Raw genomic sequence first — 13,994 nt, forward strand, 5'->3', positions numbered from 1 at the left:
AACCACTGTACAGGAGATTCCTGTGGTTTACCTTTGGGCACTACCTTTATCAGTACAGATGGCTTCACCCAGGGTATTCTCCAACGTACACTCCATCATAGCGGCACACTAACCTCAGTACAGCGACTGGAGTTTATCAGCGCCAACCTCAATCCAGTACAAGTGAGAGCATTCCTCCCACTACACAGACTTACCCCCCTTACAAGTCTCATAGAGACATCCAGACCAGCCCCAAACATCGGCCAAGAACTGTCTGCAACTGCTAGGTCATATGGCAGCATGCACCTTTGTCATTCCAAATGCCCAGATGTTCATGAAGTGTCTTGAGATGCAGCTCACATCTGTCTATTCCCCTAACAGGGACAGACTAACCAAACTGTTATCACTGCTCTTCACAGTAATGCACTCCCTGGATTGGTGGAAAGACCCATCCAATATCTGAGCAGGCATTCCATTCATGCAACCGCCACTGATGCTGACTGTAACAATGGATGCCTTTCACCTCAAGTAGGATGGATGCCTCCCTAATAGGCTGGGGAGCTCACCTATACAACCACAAGGTTCAGTGCACAAGTGGCTTTCACAGAAGTGATCCTCCATATCAATGTTTGGAGCTAAGAGCTGTCAGGAATGCCTGTGCAATTAGTTCATAAGTGTTCACTCAGGTCCTGCAGAATGCAAAATAGGAGGCAGTTACTCATCTTGTGTAGTATGATGGTTCTTTAAGATGTGTGTCCCTATAGGTGCTCTCTCCCCTCTACTTCAGAGTTCTACACAAGGGGTCTGCAGTAGAGAAGGAACTGAGGGGGGTTCACCTGTGCAGTGCTAGATAGTCTCAAGGCAGACCATGAGGGAGGGAGTGCGCATGTGCTGGCTCAATGGACACTGCTACCAAAAATCTCTGATTAGAGGCACAAGGGCGCAGATACACCTGTAGTGGAACATCTACAGTGGAGCACCCACAGGGGGACACATCTTGAATTACCATCATTACTGCACAAGGTGAGTAACTGCCTCATATTTTGCATTCTGCAGGACCTGAGTGAACACTCATGAACTAATGCTACATATACTTAGTGAGGATGTGTCTTGCAGTTCCTTATGCTGCACTGCCTGGAATCTGTGGTCAGCCACAGGTCTTCATGCTGTCTCTTTCCTTCTGGGCTTGCTGGAACTGTTGAGGAACAGTTGAATGCAAACAGTTGTTGTTTGATATTTGGCTAACCCAACCAAAGTAGATTTATCATATCCCTACTGTCCAACTTTATCTTACTAAGAAGCATTTGGTTTGGTCTGCCAACTTGTGGCCAGAACTGAGAGCAGACTTCACCAAATAGTGTAGACCCCATCTGGTCGCTGGACTCCCTGAGTATGCTTCTTGCACATTATCATTGCTGGAACTCATACCATAGTATATTGCTAGTATGTTGGCAGCCATTTTACTAGCTGAACCAAACCATTAGTAGCTGTAGTGAGCTGATTCAAATAAATGTTGCTCTTTGTATTTTGCATTTTTATCCCCTTCTGGGAGTTTTACGCAGGAGCCAGTCCCACCCTTTCACCAGGGCTCAAGCTGGGGGTTGGGAAGTTGGTGGTACTCTCTTAATCTCTACTCTCTTGGTATACCAAGGTGAGATGTTACTCTCAGGAGATTCTGCAGATGCTCAAAACTTGGTTGCCTCAGAGTGTGGTTTTCATACACCTTTGGGCAGGGCTGGGTTAAGGCACAGGCACAAATAGGAACCTACTGTCTGGCTCTCAGGGTCCTATGCTGACATCAGAATCTCAACCTTCATTAAAACATATTGGTTCTAGTCTGCATGGTTTTGAAAATATTCAGCTGAGTATAACTGATTTTGTGATGTCTGCATGAGTCTGCAGCAAGAGCCATTAGCGGCAGGGAAGCATCCTCCTGACTCCACAATTAGAGGTTGGAGGTTGAGGGGGGAGAAAGTGGTGGCTATCTCCCAAATGCCATCCATTCTCTGTCTTCTGTAGAGTTCTGTGATACTCTTTTGGTTATTTTACCTGCTTTGATCACAAGTGAAATAGTTGGGCATCTGAGCCAACCCCATTTAGATTCACAACGTATTCACCCCACTTAGAAATATTGTTCCAAGCTAAATGCAGAATCAGGCAGGCATCTCGGCATTGGTTACACTATTTTTATGGTTTTCCTCATGATCTTTACTTTAGTTTTCCACATGAACGCTCAGAGTGTGAAGCATATAAAATAACCCCTCCCTCCCCCCCCAAAAAAGTGCTGTGTCTATGACACAACCCAGTTTGAACCCTGCTTCTCATCAATTGTTTTCTGCCAGCTGGCCAGGTGATACAGTGCATTTAACTAAATGGTAATACTCCCCCCATTCAGTTGCTGGAATTGCTGTCTATACCTCCTTCCCATTATTGCAACCCAGATTGAAACAGAAACTAACCAGCTAAAGGCTGCAGCTCCAAAAGAAAGACTCTTCCCACCTATGTAAACGGAGTTGTGCTTAGCTGCTTGTCCTTTCAAGGAAGGTGCAGCATATGCTTACACACCTTTCCTCAAAGTCACATTGGCCCAGCTCTGCCCAGGTTGGACTGCCTAGCTTTTGGAGAGCTGCCAATTTTGTGAAGCCCTTCCACTCAGTGCAGCCATAGCTCCCGGGCCTTCACTGGTTCCAATGCCAATATCTCTTGGGAAAGGAGGTGGTCTGTCAAGCAGGTAGGTCATTCACTGATCCTTAGGCTGTAAACAATATCTCATTCTAGTAGCTAGCAGTGCTACTGACACAGAACAGTCAAAAGAGGATGATTTGATGCTCCAAGTGAGAAACCCAGCTCCCCTCTGCTCTTTTTACAATGATTCTTTAAGCAGAGCTGACACTGGCCACTAACACTCTGCAAAGTCTCCTCATGGATTTGAGAACCATTAGTCAGACACATGCTGGAGCTGTGTTGTCAGGGGCCAGAATGAAAATTGGAAAGACAAGTGGCTCCTGCAAAGACAGAGCCACAGATTTGGAGTCCTGAAGGCCCAACCACCTTTGCATGGAAGAGAAACAGAAGAAGTTATTGCAGAAGCTTACATGGCTTTGCCCTTGTTGTTTCTGGGGGAGAACTTGGCAGAGTTTAGTTGGCCTAGCCACCTCAGCCACAGAGCATAAACTCCAAGTGGGTTAGGGAGGAAGAGCACAATATGATGTGTAGAGAGCGAGTCAGAAAGTTTGATTTGTCAAGTATGAAATGTTTTCCAGAAACTTGTGATTTTTGTTTGACTTGCATCTTGACCCATCCATGCATCTTAACCCAAATCAATTCAATATTGGAAGCCTTTTTGTCACCTCTCTGCAATTTAAAGTGTTCCGTTAAACAGGACTGGTTAATCACTAGAGGATTTGAATAGAATTTGTACACAACTAATGGAATACTGTAAATGCTTTAGCTAACCTATGTCCTTCATGGGAATGTGTCAGTGATTGTGTTTTCATGTGTCTTTTCAGATATGAGATGTGAACCTGCACCGGAGATTTCTGATGGTAAGATTCTAGGTGCTAAACAGCGAAGGTATTTCCCTGGCGAGAGGGTGCGTTATCGATGTACACAAGGTCTGAGCCTTATTGGGTCTCCAACGGTAACATGTAAGCAAGGGAAGTGGTCCCAACAACCAGAATGCAGAGGTATTTTACTTTCCTATTTCTAAAATAACCTAATAGTGATGATATTGTTAGAATCAAAAACTTCACTCTCATTCAGAAGAGTTTGCTTCCCTGTATCTCTTCTTTTAATGTACAATTTATGCTCACTTGAAAGCCAGAAAGCAAATCTATTTCTAGTCTGTGATGTTCTTGGCAATGGTCATGTGGAACATTAATGAGAAAATTCTCACATTGGGCCAGACCCTAAGCTCCTTATTCAAGCAAACCCTCAGTGGATTTCAATGGGAGTTTGGCCTGAATAACTTCTGAGAAAAGGTTGAGGGCCAAATTTTGCCATCCCTGCTCATGTTGAGTAGTTAACATTGACTTCAGTGTACCTAGTATAACCCACACACCTCCTGGCTGTGGTGCTCTGTCCCCTCTAATAGCGCTGAGATCACTTAGAGATTAATGAGTCTACTACAGCCTTCGCTAAGGGCCATATGGCTTTTAGCTCATGCTGTAGAGGCTCGTGCATTTAACTCCAGAGTCCCAGATTTGATCCTGCCCCCCGATGACCAGGGTCTGTCAGCGTTTCACTAGTCTGACTATTTAGGACTTCAGGATTTGACCCATAACATAATGTGAATAAGGTTGCATAATGGTGCTCTTTTTTGTATTATTTAGGACCACAGTTTCACTACCACTCCCAGATGAGCTAGACAGTACACAAGAGACTATTAGTGAAATGCCCACTCCATTGAAGTCAGTGGAAGAAACTTTGTTTGACTTCAATAGGACCAGGATAACACCATATATCATTAAGCTTCTGGAAAAAAAGTGATGTCACTTTACTGCAGAGGTGGGCAAACTACGGCCCAGGGACTGCATCCGGCCCTTCAGACATTTTTATCCGGTCCTCAAGCTCTAGCCAGGGAGCGAGGTCCAGGGCTTGCCCCGCTCTGTGCATGCTGGGACTCCGGGCGGCTCCCGGAAGCAGCAACACGTCCCCCCTCCACCCATAGGTGCCAACTTTCTCCGGCGCCGGAAGGGGGCTTGCACCCCCACCGCCCTGGCCCCGCCCCAACTCCACCCTTTCCCCACCCTGACCCCATACCAACCCCTTCCCCAAACTTGCCACCCCAACTCCCTGCCTCTATTGGATCCCTTCTCCAAATCCCCGCCCCAGCCCCGCCTCTTCCCCCAGCGTGCCACGTTCCCCCTCTCCCCCCCCTCCCTCCCTGCCCTGCAAAACAGCTGTTTTGCAGCGCAAATGCTGGGAGGGAGAGAGGAGAAGCAAGACGCGGTGGTGCACTCGTGGAGGAGGCGGAGGTGAGCTGGAGCAAGGGGGTCGGGGCAGTGAGCTGGGGCAGGGAGCTGCTGGTGGGTGCTGAGCACCCACCAATTTTTCTCCATGGGTGCTCCAGCTCCAGAGCACCCACGGAATTGGCGCTTGTGCCTCCACCTCCTATGCATATGGGAAACCAGGGGGCTATGCACACTTACCCCGCAGCTCTCATTGGCCAGCAACCATGGCTAATGGGAGCTGCAGGGGCAGCGCCTGCAGACAGGACAGAGCTGCCTGGCCACGCCTCCACATAGGAGCCAGAGGGAGGATGTGCCGCTACTTCCGGGAGCTGCTTGAGGTAAGCGCTGTCTGGAGCCTGCACCCCTGACCCCCTCCTGCGCCCCAACCCCTTTCCCTACCTCTGATCCCCCACCTGCCCTCCGAACCCCTTGGTGCCAGCCCAGATCACCCTCCTGCACCCCCAACCCCTCATAGAATCACAGAATCATAGAATATGAGGGTTGGAAGGGACCTCAGGAGGTCATCTAGTCCAACCCCCTGCTCAAAGCAGGACCAATCTCCAACTAAATCATCCCAGCCAGGGCTTTGTCAAGCCTGACCTTAAAAACCTCTAAGGAAGGAGATTCCACCATCTAGGTAACCCAGTGAAAAAGTTTTTCCTAGTAGCCAACCTAAACCTCCCCCACTGCAACTCCTTATCCCCAGCCCCACCCCAGAACCCACACCCCAGCAAAAGCCATCACCCCAACCACCAATTTCGTGAACATTCATGGCCCGCCATACAATTTCCATACCTGGATGTGGCCCTCGGGCCAAAAAGTTTGCCCACCCCTGCTCTACTGGTTCATTTCTTTTTTTTTTTTTTGGTTTTTTGATATACCAGGATTTCATTGGCTATCTGGGTGAATATGAATATTTAAAAAAAAAACAAAAAAACAATAAATCTTCAGAGTAACAGCACCTTTTTCTGAAAACCAAAATTGTGATTCTAAAAACTAAATAGATAGTAATCTGCAAGTATTGTTTACATTGAGTGGTACTATGACTAAGGCTAAGATTATGTCACGGAGGTCATGCAAGTCATGGAATCCATGACTTTCAGAAACTTCTGTAACATTTTCTGCTTCAGCCCCAGGGCAATATAATGTAGTAATGGCAGAACAAATTGTGAAATACATATAGGTTAACATGCATTATTTCTAAGATTGTCAAACAATTAAAAAATTAATCACGATTAATGATTAAATTAAAAACATCACGATTAATCCCAGTTTTAATAGCAGTCCTCTAGATTGGTGGTTGAAGCATGAAGGGGCATATGAATGTTTAGCATATCTGGCACGTAAATAACATGCAATGCCGGCTACAACAGTGAAATGCGAATGCCTTTTCTTATTTTCAGGTGGCATTGTAAATAAGAAGCTGGCAGCATTATCTCCCGTAAATATAAACAAACTTCTTGTTTGTGTTAGCAATTGGCCGAACAAGAATTAGGACTGAGTGGACTTGTAGGCGCTAAAGTTTTACATTGTTTTGTTTTTGAGTGCAGTTATGTAACAAAAAAAAATCTACATTTGTAAGTTACACTTTCATGATAAAGAGATTGCACTTCAGTACTTGTATGAGGTGAATTTAAAAATACTATTTCTTTTATCTTTTTACAGTGCAAATATTTGTAATAAAAAAATAAAGTGAGCACTGTACACGTATTCTGTGTTGTAACTGAAATCAATATATTTAAAAAAGAAAAAAAAATCAAAAATATTTATAATAAATTTAAATTGTTATTCTATTATTGCTTAACTGGGCAATTGAAACTGCGAATAATCACGATTAATTTTTTTAATTGAGTTAATCTGTTTTGCGTTATTTTTGTGAGTTAACTGTGATTAATTGACAGCCCTAATTATTTCATTTTAGAAAAAAAATTTAATGCAGCTAGTACATTTCTAAATAAAGCCTTAATGTCAGAAATAAAGGAGAAATGTTAATATATATAAAATCAGAGTTTTAGCTGAAAATATTCTTATGCATTTACTGTATTTTTAAATAGTCTTTAAATAATTATACAAAGTCTTAATGATAGAAGCATAAAGGAGAAGTGTTAATACATATATAGAATGCTCTACTTTTAGTAGAATATATGCTTTTTATACAGTTAGTGCATTTCTAAATAGTCATTAAATAATTTAATCATTCATCAATAATTCTTTGTGAAATTGTTTAATCAACTTTATTTAGAATTCTACTAACTGCATATTTTTTTCTAAAAATCATTCTCTATATATTCTTCTATAGAAATGTACTATTAAAAATATTTTCCTCTAAAAATGAGGAATATTCATGTTCACCTATGTCTTAACACTACTTTATTCGGCCATTCCTAAGATTTCTGTGAACTATTAATGTACTAACTGTCATTTTCTCTAATGATGCACGTTAGCCTCTCTATTTTTCTGTTAAAACTTTGTATACTTGTTTACTAGACTTTATTTAGGATTGCACTAAATATGTAAAATGTTTTCTTGCTAAAATGAGGAAAGGGTAAGAAACATATTTCTTTAGTTCTAATGCATCTAATAAGAATCAATTAAATAGAAAGGCAAAACTTTTTTTCAAAATGGCCACTAGTGCTAGAAATGCACATTTCTAAAAATGAGATCTAAGGATGAGATGTAAGGCAAAAGAAGCTGGTCATAAAGCAAAAAAAGGGCTCAGGGAAACCTGTCAAATTATATGATCAGTACAAGTAAAGTTTTTTTACTACTCATGTTAATTTGTAGCCTTAGCGTTTTCAAAATTTTACCTTGTTTATCCTAATCCCTTTCTATGAGAAGAGAAGCAGAGAGAGGAAAAGGCTGCTGGCATTTGAAAGTAAATTTCCAATTATGAGTTTGGCTTCTCTATTAATTATTTTTAAAATCCACCTCACTGAGGCACCTTTCCAAAGGGCAAAGCTTAGCTACATTTATGAGTTCATCAGTTATAGGGACATCAAGAGGCTTTCCTGTCCTCAGATTCATTCTTTCCTTTCTCCCCTCATTTTTATACTATTCATGCCAATTTATCTCTCTAGTGTTACTCTGAGTTTCATATTCCACTCCTTGGACCTGTATTATCCCAACTTCTATTTAGCCTGCATCCTCTTATCATTATTTTACCCTCAGTCTCACTCCTCTATCAATATTCAGATACTATGGTAATGTCATAATTCACAATACTCTGAGACAAGTGCTGGGTGCATCCAACACCCTACATGGTAATATGGTCATGGAGAGAGTAGGTACTGTACATGGATGAGCTCCTCAGTGATAAAAAGCAGGTTGATTGGTCCACATGAGCCTGAGGAGGGGAGGAGTTGGGCCAAAGTCTCTCACTTTCCATTTCCCTGCTAGTCAGTGTTTAAGGCAGAATGGTGGGATTAGTAGGACAGATGATTGACCCAAAAGATCTCAAACTAACCTAATTCTCTGTTTGAAAAGCAACCTGGAATCAGGTCTTGACAAAGCTAGAGTAGCTAGTTACCTATTTTGCCATCAGTTCCATAGTGTTAGTTGTTAATAAACAAATATCATGCTGCTTCAACTTTAAAGATAAAACTTTTAGTTTTTTGTGTTCAGTTCCAATATCAGGCTGATTCTTTTTCGCTGTTCCCTTGGGATTTTTCCAGCTCTGTCAGAGTATATTGATGGCGCTGTTGTGTAATATTTGTGATCTTATAGCATTTACTGTAAATAATTGCTGATGCAAATATTCTCTATTTCTATACTTATTTTTAGAGGCTGCTGGAAAGTGTGGGCCCCCACCTGGTATTGATAATGGAGACACTATTGCCTTTGCACAGCCAGTATATGAATCAGGTTCAACCGTGGAATATAGATGCAAAAATTTACACAAAATGAAGGGATCTCCATTTGTTCGCTGCGAGTCTGGCCAATGGGCAAACCCACCAGTTTGCTTAGGTAGGTACAAAAAGCTATTATATGAAAAAGAACTGTGATGAGTATATATTTTTCATATTATGAGCCCAGTTCTGATGTCACTTGTTGTGGTGTAACACCACATTAATTCCATCAGTCTGAATGGAGTTACTCCTGATTTAGACAGGAATATGTTAGGGGAAGACTCTCCTTCTTTTTAGGGATATCACAGCAGATTTTTTTTAAAAGACCAGGAAATGGCAAACAGCCATGCTATTAGAAGTATTTAGAATGTACCCCCAAAATAATATGTCAGTTAAAACCTGTAAAAACCCACTACAATGAAACCAATGTTTACTGTAAGTGAAAAGATATATTCAAATATATTTTTATTTTTAAAAAGCTTTCAATTAGAGTAGATGTTCTGAACTACAATTCAGTAACTTATAGAATTAGTGCTAGGAGTATACATGATGCGGACATGAGCAGCAGCGGATTCCTCTTTTGCCTAGGGGGAGCTCTAATGTCATAAAACTAATGTAGTCTGCTCTACACCCATGTCTTTCTATGCTCCATATGCTCAGAGTGAGAGGAGGGAATGGCTGGAGTACATTGTGGTGCAGTGTTCCAAAGCTGGGCAGCTACCTCTGTGTGGTTCTTAAATTATGGTGAACTTATCTTGTGGGCTGGTTTGTCCTGGCCCTGACTTCACATCTCAAGAATAACTTGACATGTCCCCTTTCTCTCCTGCCATGTAACCTATACAAAAGGGGTGGTGGACCACAACGGGGAGCCCGATTTGCTAGCTTTATACCAGCAAAGAGCATCCTTCCACATGGAGAGTATTCTGTTGGCCAGATATGGTTAGGTTCTGGCCCATTTGCATCAGCTGAGTGGCAAAAAGGGGCCACATTGTAAAATGGAATTAAATCCTGTCTTACTCTCTGTTCATCTAGTCCCAGTCTCCTCTCTGTCCCTTCCCACAATATCACACCATTTGGTGTGAAAGCCTTCTCTAGAGTTCCTTTTTGTTCTCTCAACCGTACCATCTCTCCTTTACTTTTCAAATCTTGTCTGAAAATATTTCCCTGTTTTATTTAACTATGTAAAGCATTTGGGGACAGTGTCGGTGTCAATATAGTTAGTGAATCAAATTTCCAATAATAGATCCACATGTACATAATGACACTACATTTTTCTTTTTCCAGAGCCATGTACAGCATCCCCAGAAGAGATGGAAAAAAACAATATTGAGCTGAAATGGAGGGAGACCACTAAATTGTATTCAGAAAGTGGAGATTCTATTGAATTTGACTGTAAACGGGGATATGAGAGGGATCCACCATCTTCTGCATTTAGAGTACAGTGTGTGGAGGGGAAATTAGCATATCCTAAATGTAAGAAAAGAGGTAAGTAATCTCCAATTACACTACAGTACTGGTGAATCGTCTGACTAAAAGATTTCTTAATTTTTACTGAGGAATTCTAGGGTTTAAAAAATACAAAAATGCATGGCAGAGTGGCACTATTGTGATGGGTTCCATATAAACTCATGGGAAAGCATGGATCCTGACCCAGACCTCTTGCAATCTAAATAGATAAGACAAATGGGGGTAAAGAGATGCAGCTCGCAAGCAAAGTGACCACACTACTACTTGAGTTGTGACAATCACCCTCTGACATCTGGACTTCTGTGGGTTACTGAAAGGATAGAAAATTTTTTGCAAGTGTCTTGTCTTACCCAACTTCTCTGGCTGGCTGAGTTCCTCATGCAGGCAGCTGACTTCCATTGTGGTCTGCAGTCCTTTGATATCCCTCTGACGCTGATTTTTAGCTCCTAAATCCTTGCTTCAGCAAGCACTGTTAACAGGTTACATGTTAGGCAAAGCTCCGCTAGACTCCTCTACTTCCTGGGAAACCTTCTGATTCTTGGGAGTCAGTTTGCTTGTCACCTCATTTATCTGCCTTGCCTGTCCAGAGTGGGAGTCTTACCCAACTTCTCAGTCTGCCCAGATACTTTGTAGCTGCTGCCCAAGGAAAGATTTAGGCCATGTCTATACTTACAATTGACAGCGGCATAGTTGTACCAATACAGCTGTGCCACTGTCAGAGCGCTCGCCTAGCCTCCTTATGCGGATGGGAGAGAGCTCTCCTGTCGACATAGTCAAACCAGTTCAGTGAGATCTCTCATTGACATCACACTGTGCATGTGTGCGCTTATGACGGCAAAAGTTACGTTGCACGGGGGGTATTTTTTCACACCCCGAGCGACAAAATTTTACCAACATAACTACTGTTGTAGCCATGGCCTTAGACTGCATGTCATCTCTCAAGCTACATCTACACTACAGGGGGGGGGGTCGATTTAAGATACGCAAATTCAGCTACGCGAAGAGCGTAGCTGAATTCGACGTATCGCAGCTGACTTACCCCGCTGTAGGGACAGCGGCAAAATCGACCTCTGCAGCTTCCCGTCGACAGCTTACTCCCACCTCCGCTGGTGGAGTAAGAGCGTCGATTCGGGGATCGATTGTCGCGTCCCAACAGGACGTGATAAATCGATCCCCGAGAGGTCGATTTCTACCCACTGATTCAGGTGGGTAGTGTAGACCTAGCCTCAGTCCTTTCTGGTAAACCTCCCACTGTTGCTTCAATACCTTTTGCAAAGTCTCCAGCTCCTGTTTTAGGTGGTGTTTTAATCCTTTTGACCATCTTTGACTTTGCACTTTTTAGCCTAAGCCTTTAGCCACTATTCAGGGTCTTCCATCTTTTTTTTTCTGTTGGGAGGGGAAAAAATGGTGTAGTGTCAGTATTTCCATGACACAGCCCTTGTTATTTACAAAGAATGGACACAAAATCCTGTTTCTCTGAACAGTTGGCTCAGACAACAGGAGGCAGTTTCCTTGCTCACAATTCCAAGCCTACCTTTACATTCACCAATCTGACCAAAAAGATCTTTTTTGTCATAGCCATGCTACCAATAAGTCTACTGCTGTCTTGCCATAACTTTCTGGCATGCTCACACATACACACACGCATGCACACACTCCCTCCATCCCTCCCTCATTTAATCCCCAGCCCTCCTATTGTCAATCCCTAGAGAAACTACTCAGTCAGAATTGCTCTAGCCTTTTCCCAGGCCTTGCATATGGTCTAGTCTATGGGCAGTGGTTTCCATTGTGTCAGCTATCACTAGACAAAGGGGCATGTAACTGCTTCCTCATTTAGCCTGAATGAAAGATGAGTATCCTGCCCATTGGTTTAACTGAGGTCTATGACTGCCCATCGATCAGACCTGCTTACTGCAAGCTACTTTATCTCCAGTACAACAATACTATCAAATTTATTGATGGAAAAATCTATTTTGTCTTACATCATTCTAGTTCTCCTGTCTTCTGATAAAGAAGAATCATAATTGCTGATCTTCTTCCCATATTAGGATGACTATATTATTGTGGCAATTCCCACATAACCTTTTGTAAACTAGTCTGAGAAATGACACCTGCTTTATAGCATTATGGGAACAGAAGCAAAAAAATTGTGCATACATATGAAGAAGGCTGTCTGGAAGCAGCTGCTAAGAAGTCATGGAACGAAACAGGTTCAAGATCCCTGTTCCAAAAATTCCATCACTTTCAAATGCTAATAACTACACCATGGATACTGATAAAATACAGTAATATGTAGTAAATCAATGTATGGTTTTCTGTGCTACTTTTAAGTTCCACTTCAAAATAAGTAATAGTTTTTAATATGGAAAAACAGTTGAACCACTGCAGTTCAGGGGTAACTGCAATTACGCTTGATGGAGTTTGTTCCCATTTACTTTCCAAAAATGTTTAAAACCATCTAGTATGAGTTTTATGTCATTCTGTTGAAATCAATATTCTGTTCCTGTGCAGTCCATAGGGGATTTGTATGTAATATTTGTTTTTAAAAAATTGACATGCACTAAACTAATTTTTAGTGTTTGTTCTCTCTCTGACAGGCACTTCAGGATGAATAAAAAGAAGCATCAAGCAGATAATTTTAACTCAGATCAAAGGATTAAAATCCATTGACCAGTTATTTGTAATGTTCACATATTATGTCCTTTGTCAGTATTTTAGCTTAAATTGATATGTATCAGTTCAGTCCCTTTTTTTATCATTGGTCACAACGGTTTAAAATATACAATCATAAAATAGTAACAACAGATGGGCAAATAAGTTCAAACTCAGATCAAGCTACAGCTTTTTATGATATTTGGAAAAGGAAACTTTAAGGGAAATTGTACATATCTGCACATCCTGAATTACACACTTCCTGCTTCCTGAAACAGAAAGCAGCAGTATTTCCCTCTGGCCCAAATCAGGAACTCCAGGAAGTCTCATTAGAAACATTAATCTTGAAAGATTGTTAGCCCAATCACCACACCAGAAAGTTTCGGCTATGAATGGAGGCTTTTTTGAGTTCTGCCCATCGTTATTAGCTGTTGGTGATCATTCTTCCAAATGTTTTAGTCCATGCAACCAAAAATTTATTCTGTCATCTACCACAGTTGTACAGAAAACACTGACTTCTCTGGTTGAAGTTTAAACTCATAATGTCTTAATTATTTTTCCTTTTTAAAATTAAAGATTGGTATGATTCATTTACCACTCTTCTTAAAAAGTCTGTTATTTGGACTTTTTCAGGGTTTTTTTATTAAGACCATCATCTGAAGTAAAGAGGGAAAAAATCTTAGGATTTGTAGAAAAATGGAGACAAAAATGAAAGCCTGCAACTAATTTGAATAGCAACATGATACATGCATTTGGCAGTGTGTGAATAAATTGTCTATTCCTATTTTCCACTGTATGTAATAAACTAGAAATTAGACTAGTGCTGTAACAGAGATGAATCATTATCAGAATCCACACAGACAAATCACTGAAGATAAAGTGAATAATGAGGAGATGCTATACGTTGGGAATGGATCAAATTCTGGACCAGTGGCATACACAAATAAGCACACTTACACTATAAAAGCTGAAAAAACTGTGCATGTATTTTCCCCAAAATTAGGTAAATGTTGAAGTTTTTCACATTATTGCAAAACTGCCTGTAGCACTTATCGGGGGTAGCCATGTTGGTCTTGTCATGGAAAAACCACCACGTGTT

The 13,994-nt window shown here is 41.6% G+C and overlaps 1 protein-coding gene across 2 annotated transcripts in view; it reads left to right on the forward strand.

Moving 5' to 3' along the window:
* The window catches only part of CFH (complement factor H), a 104,058-nt gene extending 90,343 nt beyond the window's left edge, over nt 1–13,715 (forward strand). For both annotated transcript variants that reach the window (XM_034779201.1, XM_034779200.1), the window contains 4 exons: nt 3,489–3,665; nt 8,712–8,894; nt 10,061–10,261; nt 12,841–13,715. In XM_034779201.1, the coding sequence (XP_034635092.1) occupies nt 3,489–3,665; nt 8,712–8,894; nt 10,061–10,261; nt 12,841–12,854 (575 nt within the window). In that variant the 3' untranslated portion in view covers nt 12,855–13,715. The remainder of the gene's footprint in view (nt 1–3,488; nt 3,666–8,711; nt 8,895–10,060; nt 10,262–12,840) is intronic.
* Nucleotides 13,716–13,994: the final 279 nt, after the last annotated feature.

This window comes from Trachemys scripta, chromosome 8 (genome assembly GCF_013100865.1).
Source record: "Trachemys scripta elegans isolate TJP31775 chromosome 8, CAS_Tse_1.0, whole genome shotgun sequence".
NCBI lineage: Eukaryota > Metazoa > Chordata > Testudines > Emydidae > Trachemys > Trachemys scripta.